Source organism: Pelecanus crispus, chromosome 12 (assembly GCF_030463565.1).
Source record: "Pelecanus crispus isolate bPelCri1 chromosome 12, bPelCri1.pri, whole genome shotgun sequence".
NCBI lineage: Eukaryota > Metazoa > Chordata > Aves > Pelecaniformes > Pelecanidae > Pelecanus > Pelecanus crispus.
In genome coordinates, this window is record NC_134654.1 from 21,312,474 (window position 1) to 21,332,650 (window position 20,177).

Here is a 20,177-nt window from a genome sequence, read left to right on the forward strand (position 1 = left end):
TTTCCTTGCTGTAGTATCTTGGCACCAAAAATCCTAACCAAAAAAAAAAAGCAAAGCTATATAAACAAAAGCAGCCTGAGAAGAGAACAAGCAGAAGTAGGTTATTTATTTTGGTTTAGCAGGTAACACAAATCAGCCAGAGCACAATGAGACGACATCACTATTGAGTGACTAAAACCTGATACCAACACGGAGCGGCACCTCTCATGCAGGACTTACACAATACACATTTTCACATTGCTATAGCAAACCAGTACAGATAAGCCAAGAGGATTTTAGAAAAGTTTTTACACTTGACCATTTTGCAATCACTTCAATTGACCTTATCCAAAGAAGAGGCAAGGAAAACTGCAACATTTGCATAAACATTTAGACAAACACAATCAAAAGGCTAACTCCCAGGCTCACAGGCATTATTGACTAGTATCAGTTTTCACCCCAGGTAACCCTCCAGCTATTGAGCTAAAAAGAGAAAGAAACACATTTTCAGCTCACTCCATGGGTACGGCAGAAAGGGCGCTGTGTTGCCTGCAGGGTAGCTGCATTAATTATTAACTTGCTTTTGTAAAATATCAAGCCTAACTCCCTGCTCAAGGTGGGGGTAGGGGAAGGAAATCCTGCACCTGCAGTTCAATGTGCAGCTACAAGCACAAGCTTTTCAGTATATCTCACCGCCTTGTGTGTCTCAATACCAGGAGGATCCAAGCATGACAAATAGACCTGACTTGCAACCTAGCAATCACACTGGGGATACCAGGCTACAGCCTCATATTCTGCACAGCTCAAGAGAGTCTCTGTCACATCTCCCCTGTGCAGAGGTGCTAAGCAGCAAGTAAAACTCTGCCAATCCAAGAGCAAAGGTTTGAATCACATCCTGACAACTTACCTTGGCATAAGTGCTCCTGCCTGCCCTGGCCATCTTTCACAAGCTCCAGTTTCCAGTGTACAGATAGCTCAGTTGTTCATGAAACAGTTACTGGACACTCCAGTTGGTATTTTATTTTAATTTATTGGACAAGAAGTTATAGCAATTTACCAGCTACTCTGTACACAACATACATGCACAGTGGGGGCCAGAACTTCTGAGGTGCAATGAAGACTCAGTATATATATTCTATAGTAACACATCATCAGAAGAGATACATACACACATACAGCAAGGTGGGGAGCAGGGGGGAGAAGGCTGGTGTCGCAAGAGGAAGAGATGGACCAGGAGCACCAAAGGGACTGTCCAGTGAACAGAGGGCTTTGGGCCCTCGTTCAAACTGTGGGGCTGCATGGTGTTTGAGGGAAGAGAGCTTTCACAGTCCATCTGTATAGATGGGAGCAGCAGAGCTGGCAAATAAGGTGGCTATCCATGTGCTCCTGCCAATAACGATGGTCTTTCGCTAATGATTTAAATCAGCCAGCCATCCCTGAGGAGCTTGAATAGTTTTTCAAATGGTTTCTAGCAAGGCCTTACCAGCTGTGAAGGACCAAAAAAAAGGAAATGGTATTATAAACAGGATATTCCATCACCATATATTGAGAAGTCCCTTTAGAAACTCTCCAAGCTAGAACTTGTACCTCTTTGTTGCATTAATCCCCTTTTACCTTTCCTGCTCACGCTCCAAAATCTCCAGCCACCTACACAATACTGTCCTGAGCTCAATAAAAGGACTGCAATGCAGTCCTGGTTCAGAGGACCAGGAGATCACATCAGCACCAACACCCTGAGTCACATAGTCCCCACCTAGAATCACTAGCATCTCCACTCACCACAGAGCAAAATGGCTCTGAGCAGGCAGTTACAGGCATCTCTGTTCGTGAACTGTGCCATCAGCACATGCAGGGATGAAGAATATGCACGGGAACACATATAGCAGGGAACACCCCCCAAAAAAGAGGAATAAAAGTGGAGGTTATTTGGAAAGTATATTCTTCTACAATGATTTAGGTACCTGAACTGAAATTTCAAAAATTGTATCAGATAAGTCTTCTTTCACCAGACATTCCTGAGAGAAAGAGGGACATATTTACACAAGGCTATATTTACTCTAAGTTAGCAAAAGCTACAGAGCAGTGACAAGCTGCTGTGCTATGCAAGGAGAGCATATCACACCCATGTATAACACACAGTTTGCCCTTAGCCAGACAAGGAAAGGAAAGTGCCAAAGAGACGCGCCCTTTCCCACTGTCAATCAATATCCTGGACCTGTTAAACTAGGCAAACCCACAGAGAAACTCTACTATTTATCCTCCCGACTTTGGAAAAGAGACCTCCTCAGCTGTAACAGCAGAGACAAACGCATTGGTAGAAGCAAAATAAGGAGAAGAGTGGGTTTGATTTGAGAGAGACGCTATTTCATATTTAACACCCTGCTAGAACGTTTTATCCTGAAATATTAATTGCATCTAGAAGCATGCTGTTTTAACCTGCTTATGCAAGAGATCTAGCATTCACACTCCAGCCCACAACAACTGGCTCAACTGGCTAAGGAGCATAGTAGTTCAGAATCGAGCAGTCACTCACTTGAAGAAACATCATCCTGGCAAGCTGATGTGTCCATTACGATCAGAGAAGGCATGCTACAAAAGTCATCTCTCATTGACTTGTATCAGGGTTTCATGCCTGACCAAAGAATTCCCGAGTGTCACGGTACGGGAGGAGATGAGAGGAAAAGCAGTTTTGAGCAAAAGCAAAAAAGCAACAGTGAAGAGACTGGCATCCACTGTAGCACAGGTTGTCCAAGAGGACTTGTAATTATTATTACAAGTTTACAAGGCTCTTGTCAATGAGAAGAATTTTCTTTTTAGCACAATAAGCAAGCGCCTTTTCCAAATCTAGAAAAACAAAAAGATTCCTCAATCTGTATAATCTTATCTTCCAGATGCACATTTACATATTAGCAGACCAGTTTCTTTCCCACACACCTTCGATGTCTTACACAAAACTCCAGTCCCGCGTGCTCTGCAGTTATCTGCCAGTCAGCATTTACAACCATATGGTAACAGTTGTGGCTACCAGTAGCCAGAGAGGAATTCTCCAGTAGCCTCTGAAGCCATGCCAGGTCTGCATGTATCTAATGTTCTTATTTTCCAAGGAAACAATTCTTTAGGCTTTCAAAGAAGAGCCTTTTACCAGAAACCATGTGCAACATTCTCTTCTTCTAAGATGCACTGGGGTCAGCTGTTTATAGGCAACAACAGCCCAAGGATGAGTCAATTCCAATTCAGTACATATTCAGTACATGGACACCTGACAGCAAAGCTCAGAGTGCCCTGTACATCGAGCTCCTGCTGCTTCATTAGCTGAATGCTTAGCTAAATATGATGAGACACCCTTTTTCACCGCATTTGATTAGATTCAGCCACAAAACAAAAGCTCTTTGCTATTCATATAGAAAGGCAATGAAAGCATGAGTTGCAAGATGATCCTGTTTCCAATCACAGGCTAAGGAGCAGTTAACATTGAAACCAGATTTCATTCTGGCTTCCTTGCTCAGCTCCGTTCATTTTAGATGTTGAGATTTATGGCAAGTACACATGCCACGTCTCACGACAGACCCATATTCAATAGAAGGCCAAATGCTTCTTCCTAGGAGAAGCATTAATTGTTCCTCACTGCTGCGCGTTAGCAATCCTATCAGAGCTCCACATTTTGCTTTGTCTTCATTGCTTTTGCATGCAGCGATGTGTCTTGATGCCCAGGCACAGCATGCCAAGGCACTCTGGATTTTCTCCATCAACTAGGCATGGGCTGGGGGGGAAATTACCCCTTGTAGAAATTTGTTGCAATTTTTGCTTATGTCCTCCCATGATAGTGGAATTTCCAGCCAAAAGTATAAGAAAACCAATGTTGTAAGTCCCAATCACACAAGTTAATCCAGTCTTACAAGATGAGGAAGCCCAGGTCAGAAGTTTTTACTACGTAGACAGTATTAAGTGTGGAAACGGTCCCAAGTTAACCCCACAACAAAAACATACCCATAATGAGTTTATTTTGCTCACGTAGGAGAGTTGCAAGGTACCGTCTCTGTGCTTCCTAGGCAACCTTTACTCAGCTTGAACAGGTTTTCAATGGGATAAGGTCCAACAGCTTCCTTTTCAAAATGCCATCAAGTATCTCAAGAACTCTTAAATCTTGCCTTGCTTTAGGTCTCCTTTTCATTCCTTCCTCATCACCCCTTCCTACTTACAGGTCCTTAAAGGGAGAATTTCTGCCTATGCATCTGATAAAGTATTATCAACCCTGCTAAAATAAAAGAGGCCTTATCAAGAAGCTTTGTTTGAACTACAAGCAGTTAGTGCTCCTATAACAAACAGTCACCGCCGTGGCCTTGTCTGAACTAGGTTTCCTCCTGCACCCAGAAGTTTGCCTTGTTCCTGTTACCAACACAGTCAGCAGCAACAGAACAGAGGCTGGGTCAACTACACATGAAAAAGCCATTCCTTAGCACCAATGATCTCACAACAACAAAAATGATCAAAGCATCATTTAAATACTAGTCTTATCAAGTTTATCGATTACAGGAGCCATCAGAATCATGAGACATGACTCACTGTGAAATTACAAGTTTAAGAACACTTTTAGCTTGAAAACGATGAAACAACCCCTAGCTATTCTTTAACTGGGCTGTCACTGTAAAGTTCATCTCTACAGTCACGCTCGGCTGTAACACACTATCAAGACAGATACTCAAGAAGAAAGCACAAGCCAAGCAGAACAGCTAGAGCAAAGGAAGAAACAGCTGCAGTACGTGGAAATCTTGGAAGTATAAGATACCACCCCCTTTTCCCAGGATAAGGCTTCACTGGGAAGATGCTCTTACAACATTAATGTCATAGTTTAATGAGACCATGCAGAGGTCTCCCTTACACAACATAGCTGCTGATCAACTGCTAGCCCCCCAGCACGCACACTTTTATAAACAGGAGAGTGTTCAGATACACCTTGAATACAGTAGTCAGGCACTAGCAGAGAGGTAAACCAAAAAATCCTCCTGTAAAAAGGATTTATTTTTGTGAACCTGGAGAGACAGACAGTTAAATGAACAACTTGAACAGACTGTGCCAACACTAGATGCAGGTGGCCACCCTCCCAAAACACAGAAAATATTAAATAAGAGATCAGAGATAGATTCCCCAAGAGCTCTTGGAAAATAATTTGAGAACCAATCATACAAATCAGGCAAGTTCATGTACTTTCACAGCTTTGTGCTTAGAGTTACCAGCGACTGCCCACTTCCAATGCATTTACTAATTGTGCAAACCTTGTGTGTCATAATGACTCCTGTTGTGTTCTCCTTGTCATGGGAGCATGACAACATGAAATTTCAAAATGCTACAGCAGAACAAAGTCTTTGCACTGAACAACATTATTGCACATGATGCAAAACTCTTTGTATGCTTCTACTAAGAAGCATGATTCAAACGGAAGAGTGGCTTGTAACCGTGGAACAGCATTTTACACCAAACATAGTGGGTCAATGGAGTAAACCACGAAAGCATTTGCTTCTTAAAGCAACACAAAGAGATCTAACTAGAAGAAACTTTTAGATGAGAATTGGAGTGGAGAATTTCCATGGAATTTCTGCACAGAAATCAAACATTTAGCTACCACCGGTCCCTCCTTCGATAAATTATTTTAAAGTAAGATCAGGCTACTAGCAGTATCACATACTTTTATTGCCATGTACTAACTGCATTACATTATATATGTTTAAAACCTCTTACTCTTAAACATCTCTCAAGCCTGTATGTCAGCCAAGAAAAAAAACCACACCTCTTCCATAAGCGATTCCCAGTAATAATCACATTACTGTACCAAAAAGCCACTAGAAGATGTAGGACTCTCAACTGGTTTAATTCCTCCAACAATTTTCTTCAGTCGGTAGTTACAGCAGATGCAATTTGTTCAAAACCAAGTAAGAGACATTCCTCAGCACCATCCTATGAAGATGTTTGAGAACTCTTCTCCCTTTTCAATACCGTAAACCAAATGGAGCCCCTCAAGCAGCTACGAGCAGCACTGAGCAGGATTAGGGACTGCTCACTATTTGCACAGATCATCCTTGTCCCCTCTGTGGGCCAGGCTGTCTTTGCAACGAACGTGCCAGGATGCACGGAGAAGCCTTGGGACGTACCACCGCTTTGCATTCCGCTTGCCAGAAGCGCCAGCTTCCCGAATCAAAGCTAAAATCACCAGGCGGCTGCTTTGGGCATACAGCTTCACCTGGGACTTGGTAAAGCAAGATATTCCAGTTGACTGAAGCGCTCTCAGATGACTACAAAGAGCAGCGTTCCCCAGCAAGTAACACATTACAACGGACAACTTTTATTATCTCAGTGAAGCTGCCCCCCTACCTTGTCACTATCCTCGCACAAGTATAAAGCTTTGCGCCACTAGATTAGAGAAACACAGACCCAGAAGTCTACTTCAATTGCTCTGCACCATTAGCAACACAAAATATAAACACACAAAACTTTCTCCAAAGCCAAGGTTGAGCCTCACCTCCAGAGAGGAGATGTCAGCAACCGGCTTGTTCCCATGCCACAAGTGCAGGGCAACCCGAGGCAAAGGCTACACAACTCGCTTCACCTGCTCACCGCCTGTTAGAAGCAACACGCTCCCTCACCCATCAAGCTCTTACGACTTTGGGGAGGAAGAAAGAACCCCAGTAACGTGGTATATTTAATATGGGCAGGGATTTGAAGGAAAAACAAGCAAGCAACCAAAAGAAAATGCGAACAGAGCGTCCCAAAGGAGACATTGCAATTTTTATTAACCACATCTGCTTCGACCCCGGCGTAGCAGATGGAGACCTGCGAGGCCAGGTTGCAAGCAGGGACCCCTCCCACGCAGGAGGAGGCAGAAGCGGTGCGAGGGGCCGCTCCGGGACGGCTCCCGGGCGGCCGCGGCTCCTGCGGGAGCTTCCGTGACGGGGCCGCCCCCGGCAGCCCCCCGGGAGCGGCGCCGGCCCGGACCCATTCGCGCCGAGGGCTCAACCAGGAAGTTGTGGAGCAAGCGGCCGCGGCCGCGACCTCCGCCAGGAAATCCCAGGATGTGCACTCCCGTGCGGTACCCCTCAGCTACGCTCCGGCCACAACAGCCGCGGTACATCAAACTCGGCAAGCCAAACAAAAGGCAAACAGAAACCCCCAACGAGCCCAACCCCTCAGCGCCAGTGCCTGAAGTTTTACGGGCGAGCCGAGCGTCCCGGGGTGCGCTGGGGCACGGCGGCTTCAGGTGCGGGCAGCCCCAGCGCGGCCGGGCCGGTGCCGGCAGCCGGGCTCGTCGGAGCGGGGCAGCGCGGAGGGCCCGGGCACCCGGGGGCGGGGGAACCGGCGAGCACCTGCCAGCCCCGCCGGAGGGACTCCGGGAGCAAGCCCGCGGGGCGCCGCAAAGCCCAGGAGGCGCGGGTGCCGCCCCGGCCGGCCGCAGCGAGCCCTGCCGGGGCCGCGCCGGCCGGACCCCCGCGAGGACCCCCTCCCCGGCGCCTATCCCGCCAGACCGACCCCGCTCCCGCACCCCCCCCCGCGGAGCCCCAGCGAGCCGCGTTCACCTGCGGGGCCTGCGCCGGGCCGCCCCGGCCGCGCTCCGCTCCGCGCCCGCTCCCCCCTCGCCTGCGCGGCGGCGGCAGCGGCAGCGGCCTCGGCCTCCCTCGCCGGGCAGCTCCGGGAGGGGCGCGGCGGGGCGGGGCCTGGCTGCGCACCGCCCGCGCGGGGCGGGGCCTGGAATGCAAAGCGCCCCACGGGGCGGGGCCCCGCAGACACAAACCCTCCCCCTGGGGCGGGGCCCCGCATGCAAATTAAGCTGAGCCGCGGCCTCTCCTCCCTTCCATCCGGCGCCGTCATGAATAATTCAGCACTCCGCTCGCTCGGAGCCAATCAGAAAGCGGCCACTGCCACACGGGCGGCCGCGCTGCCTGCTCGGGGAGGGCGCGCCGCGCCCCCCGGCCCGGCCCCGGGGACACCCGGACACCGAGCACCGGCCCGGGCCGGCGCTAGCGGGCCGCGAAAGGCGGCTGCCACGCGTGCCAGGCCCCCTCCTCCCGCCGCGGTTCGTCCGCCAGCCCCGCGAGGGGCAGGGACTCAGCGCGGAGCCCGGGGAAGGTGCCAACCTGTCGGCGGAAAGAGCGGAAAGTTGACGCCTCAGTTGGAAAGAGCCGCGCAACTGCTGCTGTCCTGCGACACAGCTCGGCTGCGGACAGCCCGGGTCCTGCTGCAGGGAACAACAGCCGGGCGAGGAATCAGTAGTTACGTGGTGTGCAATGGCAGTCCAAGGTCTGCCAACCTCTCTGCATCCGTGCAAAATTACCTCATGAAATTACCTCTGACGAGGGGCCGGTAATGGCCAACGTTTCAGCCAAGCTTCTCAAAAGTGATGTTTTTCAAATGAAATACTCATTTCTGTCATCTTGTTTCAACATCCAGCTGATCTGCATCGCAGGCCAAAATGAAGCAGTGGTATCAGTCTGCATCATAATCCCATCCTGGTAAAGGCACCGTCAGATGTTGTGGTGCTGAGCAAGGCAGCCACAGTTTCTCAATCCTCCCTGCAGTGGTTATTAAATTGTAATTATTTTGTGCTGAATCAGGGAGTCTCTGCCCCAGCGAAACTCACTGGGTGGCTCTTGTAGAGTTCATCGATACAATTCCACCTTGGCATAAGCAGGTGAGACTGATTGAAATCAAGAGGAGTTTGACCTAATTCCAGGACAAACGTGAGCCCTGTGGGTCAGATGGGAGCTCTTCTGGCTGCGCCTGTTCTTAGAAACTCTCTTCCCACTGCCTTTAATCTGCAAAACAGTCTGGGAGAATGCTGAGGGCACAGACTGGAGCTGCCAGCAACCCCAGCGTTTGAAGAGGACTATCAGAGCAACAGCACTGCTCGGAGGAGGGAGGAAGAGGAAGGGGAGGGCGTGTGGGAGGAGCTGCCAGACCCTCACCTCAGCTGAGCCCTGCTGGCTTCCAGCATCTGATAATAGGGGTGTGTGCATGAAATAGGACCAGGCGCAGGGCTTGCAGCAGATCCATGCCACCTTGGGCTACAATACCCTCTGACCACGCAGGAGGAAGGTGGCAAGGTGTTGTGTGCCAACAGGAACTGCACGCGGATGTACGGACTCCTCCAGGCTCGGAGTCACACTGCCCTCCCAGGGAACGGGGCAGCGGCTGGATCCAAACACAGATGGCTGCAGGAACAGGGTTACGCAGCCACCGGGTTGTATGACCATGAGCAAGCATTCACCAGCTGGTGCTACGGGGGTCCCCGCAGCCTCCCCAGGAGTGTCTCCCTCTGCATAACTTATTTTCTGCAGGAATTAAGAACCACACTGAGGAGCTCACACTGTTCGAAAAGGCTTTTTTATTGCTTAGCCTTCTCCCCATCTCCAGAAGGAACTCAAAAATTATCAAATAAAATGCATCTAAAACAGTTGCTATTACAGTTCTGAAGAACCTTGATACTGAACACAGCCATGCTCAGCATGCTTCTATCTACTGAGCAGACTTTCTGGCACCTGTCACTGGCACTTTTGCATAGAGGTTAAAGCAAATTTGGTACCTGGATATCCTGGTGGAAAGCTCCCACAGTAGGGCCTGGAAAGCAATGATGTCCTCAGTTTGGAGCACAACAGCTATAGGACTGGAGGGCTCATGAGGAATTTATAGCTTCTTTCTTTATGCAGGGATCTCTCACTTGCAAAAGAAGAGAAGGATCCAAAGCCAGGAAAGATGTCAGGCTGAAACAGTGGGCTACAGTACAGCCCTGGTGAGACTATCAGATACAGTGTGCTGGTATCAGTGGCCAAACTTTAATATAGCATAATGCTGTGTGGCCAAAACACATCTCAGCACAGCTGCTCCAGCATGAGGCTGGGGGTGCCATCTGCAATATCTGGGGCCTTCTGTGATCTCCGGCTGACGAAACAGTGTTCAAGGCACGCTTTCCTGCTCTCGAGTGCCTGGAAACTTTACTCGGGGTGGCTGAATTTTGTGACTGTGCCTTTTTCAGATCAGAATCTGATCTGACAGCTGTTGGCATAGCTGAATGACAGAGGCTCAGGACACCACCCCTGATCTGATCAGCTTATTCTGTCCCTGATTGACCTCAATGACTCTCCAACCATTCGACTGGTGTAGCATAGTGGTTCTTAACATGTGACAAGAGGATCACTAGCAAAAGTGTTTTCTAATGGTCCACAGGTCAGCCAAAGATGACACAGAAAAGGCACACTAGTGGTCCACGAGATGTGAAAGCTGGAGAAACAGTGGCTTCAAGAACAAAACAGTGTGTATTCCAGTTCAGAAATGCCCAGCTAAGCCATACAGACTTGTTTGATGTAAATGTTGCTATTACACCTGAGCCATCTGGTTGGGTGAAGTCTGTAACAATGAATAATGTGGTCAACTACCCAAGGTTCCAGTTATCACAGGCTCTATTGTCTGTAATATTTAATTAATCAAGAAAACAAATCCTGAGTAAAGCTCTTCCCTTCATCCCATACCACTTCTGCAAGTGACAGCAACTTCAGTGATTAACATGAACTGGCAGCTTGAATTCCTTTAGCGAATAAAAGGCAATTTCTCCGTGATCCACCAGCGCAAAGACCACTGGGACGTCCCCACTTTGATACGTAACCTGCTTCAAAGCCCGAAGGGATGGAATCTGCTCGTCAAAGCTGGAGAGAGAAAAACATCCCGTTGTTCTCAAAGCAAGAAGAATACAGAGACAAAGCTGTCCTGGCCAATGATCACAACAACTCACTTCGGTCTTAGGAGTTGGTAGTGACCCTCCCCACCTCTTTCAGTCAAAGCAGGAGGCTGCCAGCCCTGAGAAAGTACACTGCATGCCAGGAACTGGGAGCTGTCAAATCCTTTGCCAAAACCAAGGACAACTGCACACTGCTCCATGCTGTACCTATTAGATGTGGCTCAAAGGGCTATTGGCATATTGCCAATCCAGTGTAATCTTAATACCTTTCTGCTAGAAAGATCTTTAGGTTGCTGGGATCAACATCTGACCTGCTTTTCCCTCCTTTAAATTCTGCAGAGTCTGTTTGCTAGTAAATGAAAATATTTATAAAGCAAGGATCATCCTACTTGCTCACAACAAACCTTTGTAAAACTGCATTACCACCTTCCTTGCTCTGGCTACTACAGCTGCAGAGAGTGGAGGAGGGACAGTTTTAGTATATATCAACGTTAGAAAAGGCAGAGACTGAACTTTGTACCTGCCTATGGAGTTTAAGTATCAGGTTCTGGATCCAGCAAGAAAGGGGACGCCTACCCTCTGTTCATACTGATCTTAAGTTACATTTGACAAAGATCGAAATACTAAACCCATGGCCCTGAGCCTGTAGAGAGCTCTGGGGAGGTATGTCTCTGCAGAAATCCATAGGGATCTGCACTGGCTGAGGATTCAGGCACCATACAGCTCTCTGCAACACTGAGCTTTACATGAGTCTCACAAGCATTGCATAAATACAGCCGTGGCTTCTTATTCCTGACTCCAGTAATACTCAGACATGAGCAGCAACCAGATGACCAAATAGTGTGGGCTGAGTGCGAGGGCTGGGGGAATTGTCAGCCACAGCCTCCAACAAAGGAGGAACTGAAAGAAAAAATAATTCTGGGCAGGACCACCCTCAAGGGAAGCACTCTGATGATCTGTAAAGCTCACAAGATGCTGGGTCATTTACAGGTCATTAGGACTTCATTTCCACAACAGCAACTGCTATGTTTCAGAACACAGCATAAAACCCATGGATACCTCCGAACACACATCCTGACATATGGCTTCCCAGGGTTTGTCTTCTTAAACTTGGCCACAGCATCTGCTTGATACACATTGAAGTCTATCTTCATGCCCTCTGGGTCCTCCTGCAGCCTACATAGGAGAGAACACATCCACATACGTATGTGAATGAAACATTGTAGGGTATAGATACAGCAGAGGAAGGATGCAGCAAAAGCTCTTGAAGCCTGGCTAGTTTGAGCCCTTTGAAAGGCTTCACTCCTCAAAAGACTGACCCTGCAACTGTTCTAATTAATTTCCAGATCTCTCCTGCAGTCAGGCCAGAGCAAGCTCCTGCCCCGCATCTGCCACACTCCCTTCCCCGCGGACCCCCTTCCAAGAAGCACCACTAACAGATACGGAAGCAAAACTGCTCTGCCCTACAGGGACTGCACACAAACACCACACAGACTCTTTGAGGCAGGAGCAGAAACAAAAGTCCCAAAGCCAAGGTTTTGTAATCACTGCAGCAGGGATGGCAGGACATTCCAGGGATGAGGCACAGGTGAAACCCAACCAAACCTCTGGGGGAGATTATCTGGCTGGGGTGCAGAGAGGGAACGGCAGGAGAAGAGAGCAACCCCAATGTTTTAATTGGCCTGGAATGCCCTAGCCCTGTTGCTGCAGGACATGGTACTTCACGGAAACGTCAGCCCCTCACTACAGATGCAACAGGGTCAAGGAGCACTGGATTCTCTCGGCAACCTGGATGCCAGGCAGCTCCCAAGCTGCTGCTGCAAGCATCCCACAGACCTCACAAGCAGAGACAGTCACAAGACACCCCCACTCCCCGACAGCTACGAGCTAGCTGGCTGGCTACTAACCGGGAGGCTCCATCCAGGATGTGGGAGGGCTGCAGCACGCTGATCTGCTGGAGGAGCGCAGCTGGAAGGAGAAGGAATAGGAAAGGATCAGACCAGCTATTTCTCTCCCAGGGCACTCCAAGCACTCCACCACCACCCACGAGCCTTCCTCCTCCGACAATGGCTGGCAGCACCACAGTCACCACAGGCTACTTCAAAGTCCTCAACTTCCTCATCTCCTCCCAGCGCACAGCCCAGACACCCTGCAATTGCTTTGCATCTTGCTGGCCCTGATTTCACATGCCTAACAGCCTAGCAGGAAGGATTGCAATACAGTAGGACATGGGGAATGGATTAGAAGACCTCCCAAGGCCCTGTTTATCCTGGCACTTGAGTGGGCTATAGAAAGAGATGGAAAGGCAGAGGACAAGCTTTCTTCTCTCTCCCCATGTCCATGGCTGGGCTTCTCTGCGCCTGCTTTGCCTAGGCCTTCTAATGAGATTCTCCTTCTCAAGGTACTGTCCCCTAAACTGATGTTCAGTTTCTCCATGTCATCCCTTTTGCTGCTGCATACCAGGCAATGTTTCACAGAGTTGGGGAGAAGGGGGTCCCTGTCAAGTTCCCAGAGCCACTACCTGATGAGGTAGCTTCATCTGGCTGCAAAAGCGGTGTGACAGCTTGGTCCCAGAGATGCGGCGGTCGTCTCCAAACCCTCTGCTGCCTCCTCTGCTCCAAAAGGGCTTTGTACTCCTGCCAGTTGGAGCAGCCCCTCACCTCCCGGTCAGCGTTGACACTGCTCTTGTACCAGCTCTCCCTCTCTCGCTGCTCCCTTTCCTTCCTTGACAGTTTCTCCTGTTTCTGATTGATGCGTGCGCACCAGCAAGCTGCATCAACCTCCCTCCCTAGCACATTCTCTGGCAGGAGCCCGTTGTCAGGTGAGGGCAGATGTGTGCACGGCTGGTCTGGGGCCACGTTTGGCAAGATGATGGTGGTAAAATCCCAGCGGGGTGCATGGGTGCCAGTGCTGCTCTCCTTGCGGTCTCCAACCTGACTCCTGGAGGGGCTCAGGGAGTCCTTTTGTCCTGTATCAAGAGGAACTGGGTTTGACTCCCCCTCTCCACTGCCAGCATCTGATTCCTTTGGCTGCTCTGACAAGGGCTTTTCATCCACGGGAAGGCAGCCGGAGTCTCCACAGTCATCTCCAGCTTTTTCAGAGGTCCCTTCAGCTTCTGAAAGGTCCTCGGATACCTTATGTTTCTTCTCATATGACCTAAAGACAGAAGCAGCAGCAAAAAAGACAGGGAGAGTGTGTGGTGGAACTTTATTCCCTTTGAATCCTGCCTCTGCCCTGCTAACAGAAAGAATACAGTCTGCCAAGCCTGAAGGAAGGACAGCAAAGGTGGCAGGAACCCCCAGACAGGTCTGCAAACCCTTGACAGCCACTTCTTGGCTGGAAGTAGGATGTTTGCTTGTGTAACAAAATGAGAAGGAAAAAAAGCAGGCCAAAACCAAACAGCGAATGCCAAAGGCAGAATAAAGTTCTCAGCAGTTCTGCATGAGGTTTGACTTCAACACCTGGGAGAATCGCAGTCTTGATTTGTATAGATACACATTCCCAACCTGCCATGCAGCCTCCACACACCCCATACATAAACTGACCCAAACACCTCCACACAAACATGATGGACTTCAGCCAAACCAGCACAGGCCAGGCAGAAATCTTCCTGCCAGCACCTCTTACTGGTATGAGATTCAGTCCCTAGCTCCTGGAGAAGATCGGGCAGTCTTTAAACCAGCAGTTTTACCTCCCAATTCCTAAAATTTCTTAACTCCTCAGGCACTGAGTTGCTTGTTAACAGGAGAGGACTTGCAGCCCAGTCTCATCCTCCCAGTTTCTCAAAGGATGATGCCATCTACTGGAAGCTATCACAATTATTAGCAAAATTAGTAATTATGTCAGCTTCTGTTTGCATTTTGGCAACTTCTAGAGGCCATGTGCAAGGACCAGGACCCAACTATGCTCTCTGCTGTACAGTCCTAGCACGTAAGCTGCATTGAGGGGGTGGATAAGTGCAAGATGGGCACTGCAGTGCCTGCGATCTCTCTAAAAAAGAGCAAGAGGAGACATCTGCCACGTGTTTCTTCTGCACTGACCTCTCTACCCTTCTATTTCAGCATCTCAACCCTGCAGTTGGGAAGCTCAGGGGCACTTTGCCCCTATTAGCCCTGCATGAAGTACAGATGTGACAAAAGTGCACACTGCAAAGAGTTCAGGAAAAGCACTGCACTGCTTGGGGACAGCCAAGAGCAGCTGTGCCAGACAAGTCACCCACAGCACAAGGGGCTGAGGATGCTGTTCCCAAGCTGCAGAGCCTGGGAGAAGATGGAAGGCAGCTTTCGGCCACATCCTTACTGGGGGCTGGAACTCCTCCTCCTTTTGCGATTGGGTTTCCCAGAGCTCTTGCAGTGACTTTCCAGGTTCAGTTGCCTCTCGTAGGGAGACAGGACAGTGCTGCAAGGAGACACCAACACAGAGGCTGAGAGCAGGGCGGGGCAGTGAAACTACCCTTCTGCTCAGCCCCCAGAATACAGCAACAAAAACCTTTTCTTCCAGGCACAGAAAATCCACAAGCAGGACCAGGATGGTCCTCAGTTCATGCCCCATTTCATGTTCCCAATCACCTCCTCAAGAAGGAGGAGAAAGGAAGGGTAGAGTGCCACTTTTAGCCTTTAATCCTCCCAAGAGGCGGGATGCAGGGTCCAAGTCCTCTTCTCTGCCATTCCACTGGGGCCATACAGTGGGCACAGAGCTGCTCACGGTCTTCAGAAAGGAGAAAGCAGCATGGAAAGGAAAAGCTGGTTACCTGGGGTCGAATCTCAGTACAATATAACCCAGTTGCTTCAAGTGGCTGAACACCTTAGAGCAAAGGAAAGCAAGAGGGTTAAATGACTACCCTAAAACCAAACGATTTACTTCAGTTCCACTACAACTGAGTGAACACAGTGTGGCACTGGCAGAGGAGAAAATGCCAGGGTTAGGACCCAAAGCAAAGGTGGGGAAACAGGAACTGATCACCTGGAAGAAGGTGAGTGGGAAAAACTGAGAATGACTCCCCTTCCCTCCCTAACTGTCCTACTCTGCTCTCAGCCACTGGAAGAGGTTGTGTGGCAGAGGCTGGGCTCTCTGCCTTCATCCTCCCTGCAATAGCTGGAAGTCCCAACACACCTGGTAATGTGGCAGGCTCATTGCCTCCTGTGACAGCAGGATCTCGTAGGCTTCCTGGATTGACAAGGGCAAATCCCTGTAAAAGAGCTGAACAGAGCCCTGCAGGGCAAAAGCTTGGTGTTGAGAGAATCACAGGGAACAAACCTACGTAAGCTCACGCCAGTCTCAGCACCTTCACGATATCCATGTATCCCCATGTGCCACCTGGATTACTTACAGTCCCTCTCCCATGCCCAGTTCCCCCATGCCCTAGTTTTAGCAGCCAGGTAAGAAGTTCCCACCCACAGCTGTCAGCTCCTGCTCCAGCGCTGCATCTGTTTGGAGGATGCAGCTGGGAGCACAACGCTTAACTGTTAAAACAATCATTGCTTTGGGAGATAGTTTTCCTTAACTTCAATGATCTCAGTGATTCGGGACACAGCACAACTACAAAAACGTTTAGGACCAGTACAACTGAGAGAGCTGGAGCAGAGGAATTGATGGCAATCTGAGAATGCCATCAATTGGTGGCTCCTCAGAAGCATTTACTGCAGCCCCAGTGAGCCCGTAGGTGGACTCCCCAGACAACAGTAACTAACCTCCAAGAGGCAGTTTTAGGCTATGCCTCTTTTTCTTCCTTTTTTTTAAAAAAAATGTGTTTACTCATAAACAAAGAAAACAAAACACTAGGAACCACACCTCTCCCATGGGATGGGCTGAAGGCATCTAACAGGTCTTTTCTGCTTCTGGGGAGAGATTTTGTACTCAGCAACTGACTAAATTTTATTTTCATCAATTTGTTTATGGTGTATTGTTTGTCAAATTGCCAGAGGTAAAAGCGCCCTAGCTTTGCAGTTAGGATTTAAGGGGTGGCATCAGATGCCTACAATCTGCTTAAGTTTTGCTAAGGGAAAAAAGCTCCCCTTTAGATTGGTGCGCCTATTCTACTGGTAACAGGCTTCGGTGGAGAAACAAAAAAAACCCCTCTCTACAGCAAAGAAATCCAACTGAGCCCTAAGCAGCATTTCTGCAAGCAGAGGAACACTGAAAGCAACTTGGTCTCATGCCCCTGTCTGCCACATTTATATTTCTTTCTGCCATACATACTGGGAAGAGATGCCAAGTAGCAACCTCAAAGATCTCTGCTTCAGTGTAAAGTATGTACAGCACTGGCTGCTAATGTGGCCCTACCAAGCTGGATAGTGTTTCACTAATTCCCATCAGCTTCTTAGGGAAGCACAGAAAAACTGTGCTAATGAACTTACGAACCCTGTCACTGCAAAATATGTAAGATACACTGGATAAGGGAGGAAGTCAACTTATGACAGAAAAGGCACTGACCAGTCTCAGATGGCCTAATTAACTGTACACCAGTTCTGAGGAAAAGGATTTCTCAGTGTCAAACCTTTTATTCCAATTAACTCCTGCAAGGAACAGAAGATAATGGTTTGATCTCATTTCCAGAAATTCCCACAACAGTGAGTTTTCCTGGACTGTGGAAGTTCAACACCCCATGCACAGATTTTGGTAAAGAACTAACTGATATAGAAATGTGTGCTTCATCACCCCCAGAGCAAGAAAGTAGAGATCTCAGTAGAAAAATTTTGTAACATGCTCCTCATGCTCCCTTCACTCTCATGAGAGAGCTGACTTATTACTGCTGTACTAAAAGAAATTCAGATCAGCTAAAACTCTCCTAGTCTCTAGTGTCATATTTGACGTAGGAGTGGGTTAAACACAATACCACCTGAATAAACTGGCCACCAATCGAACTAACATGTGCTGTCAATGACACAGAGCCTGCTTTAGAGTTCAACGTATGAACCCATGGCCTGGAGACAAAACAGCTCCATCAGCAACAGGCTAAAAGAGACAATTCGTCGAGAGCCAGGTGTTTATCAGCTGCTCAAACTGCAGCAGTGACCAACACAAGTCAAGTGATTTCAGACTTCAGTCTAAAGCCACTACAGTTCCTCCAATCATTCAGGAAGGACCCAATGCCCCATCCACACGCAGGTGTCCTACTTACACACTCCAGCAGGTACAGAGCTTCCTCGGGCAGCAGGCACTGTTTGCCACGCTCTGTGAACCCCATGGTGTGCCAGAACTTCCCCTGGAACAGAAGCACAAATCCATGATGGGCTCTGGCTGTTCCCTGCTGACAACCAGGCTCTCTCCCATTTCAAGCAGCAAATTAAGGAATCCGCAATGGCCAGCAGGAGATGATGGCACTGAGTACACTCTGCAGCAGACTCACCGCAGGGGACTGCAGCTCTACGATGCTCTGTCCTGGCTTCCACTCAGCTTTCACCAGACTCCCCCTGAGAAGGTTAAAGATTAGTTTGTTATTACTAGCATGTCCTACAGTCAACTCCTATTGTAACAACGCAACAAGCTCAAGAAGGTATCAAAAGGCAGCATACTTCCAGGTGGCATTTTTGCAGGGTAAAGCCTTAGAAAGACATCATCCTCTAGATCTAACAGTACCAGCTGAAGATTTTATCACCACCAACTAGTTAAGAGCATCTTCAGTTAGCACCACAGACATCTGTCCATAGGCTAGGGCAGCCTGCTGGAGATGTGTGGCCAAGATACGATTGTTCGGATGCTGCCAAGACTCTCAGATCACTATATCCTACCCACATGGTCTCATAGGAGAAATTTAATAGCTGACAAAAAGTACAGGGCCACTTTGCAAGAATGAAAACATGCATTTTTAGCAGCTGGCTCAAGGAAACAGAAGGAAGACCTGTAGGGTCCACCATGGACTTGCTCTGAACCTTTAGTCAGTACCACAATTTCCCCATCTGAAAGGAAACCTAAACCTACCCAGTCACCCTCCCATCCTGAGAGTCTCCACTGCTGCCCCAGCCACACATTTACAGATGCACTTGAACAAACCCATCTGTGACAACAGCAGAAGGTAACGGTCCACCCTGCCTGACATGTCTGCCTGCTGGAGGTCACCATTCTCTCTCTGAAGCCCCCAGTGGTGTGATTTTATGTGAATAGTTTCTGCTGCTACGGATGAATGCAGAGAAACCGCTACCAGAAAACAGCAAGCCAAACAGGGAAAGCGTGTGCTGAGAGGTAGCGTGTGAAAATCTCCCAAGAAATGATACGCTCCTGAGACTGGCAGCGCTGTTGAAACCACCAAAACTGATAAAACAGGGACACCAAGAGTCGACTGAACCCGCACAAGGCCACGCATGAGCATCCGTAAGGGGCTGTGTAACGCAGACCATGCCCAAGAAGGCAGCGGCTATTTACAAAGGCTACAGGATTATGCACACACCTGAGAAAACTAAGGGCCCTTTGCAGGACTTTCTGAATGCCCACATCGAAGCCACTGGTGTGCCAGCATGACCTTCTGCTCCCGAGGGAAGGCCGGGGCGAGCCGCCCTGCTGTTGCTCAACCAGGGAGCCGCGAGCGGGCGGACTGAGGGGACAGGCAAGGGAACTTTCTGGGCTAACACTGCCTGCTATTAACAGCTCGATTCCACTCACAACAACACCGGAATGGACAGCGGCTGTGCTCTGCCCCCCCCGCCCCACGCATGATGCCTCCCAGGGAAAAAGGAACGCGCAGCCCCGCGCTCGGCGGCCCAGCGCAGCCCTGCGGCCCCAGCCGGGCCGCCCCCAGCCCCGGGCACTTACAGCCGCTCCACGCGCTCCTCGGAGAGGAGCTGCCACTGCTCCTCCCGGCACAGCCGCAGCTTCTCCGCCTGCTCGGCCGAGCCGTCGGGGATGAAGTCCTTCTGGCCGTGGGGACGCTGAGGGGCCTTGCGGCCGCGGGCCGCCACCGGCTCCGCCGCGCTGCGGGGCGAGAGGGGAGGCACGGTGAGGGGAGAGCGCCCCGACACCCACCCTGCGGCCGCCCGGCCCGGGCACCAACCCCCCCACGCAGCCCCCGGGGCCTCCCCGCCGGGCGGGCCGACCTGCGGCGCCGAGAGCCGCCGGCCTCCATGGGCGCGCCGCGGGAGGCTCCTTCCTGCCGCCGCCGGGCCCTAGCGCCGCCAGAGCGAGGCGGGGCTAGCGCGCCCCCTGGGGGCTGGGAGGGCTGCGAGCGGCGGCGACCGGCACCGGGGCGCGGCCCGGCCCGGGGCGGGCAGCGGGGCGCGTTGGGGGGCCGGGCGCCGAGACGCCCGTCAGGCCTGCAGGGCGCCGTGCGGCGAGCCGTGCGCTGAGCTGCACATCGCGCTGCCCGCCGCGCCGCGCCGCGCACAGAAGCTGGGCGCCGATGCCGCGCGTTGAGCGGCGCAGCCCGGCCGTGCAGCGGGGCCCCGGGGCCGCTGGGTGCGCTGGCCTCGGCTGCTGGCCTCGGCTGCTGCCCGCAGCACGCCCAGCCCCTCTCGCTCCCCCTCCTTGGCAGCACTGGGGGTGAAACAGC

The 20,177-nt window shown here is 50.4% G+C and overlaps 1 protein-coding gene across 1 annotated transcript; it reads right to left on the reverse strand.

The window, feature by feature from the left end:
- Nucleotides 1-10,023: 10,023 nt before the first annotated feature.
- On the reverse strand, nt 10,024-19,754 carry TSEN54 (tRNA splicing endonuclease subunit 54). The gene is made up of 11 exons (XM_075719648.1): nt 19,726-19,754; nt 19,445-19,603; nt 18,045-18,108; nt 17,817-17,900; nt 15,809-15,907; nt 15,447-15,499; nt 14,996-15,094; nt 13,218-13,852; nt 12,604-12,664; nt 11,756-11,872; nt 10,024-10,664 (listed from the first exon to the last, which is right to left on the reverse strand). The coding sequence occupies exons 1-11, from the start codon at nt 19,752-19,754 to the stop codon at nt 10,514-10,516; spliced, it is 1,551 nt and encodes a 516-aa protein (XP_075575763.1). The 3' UTR covers nt 10,024-10,513.
- Nucleotides 19,755-20,177: the final 423 nt, after the last annotated feature.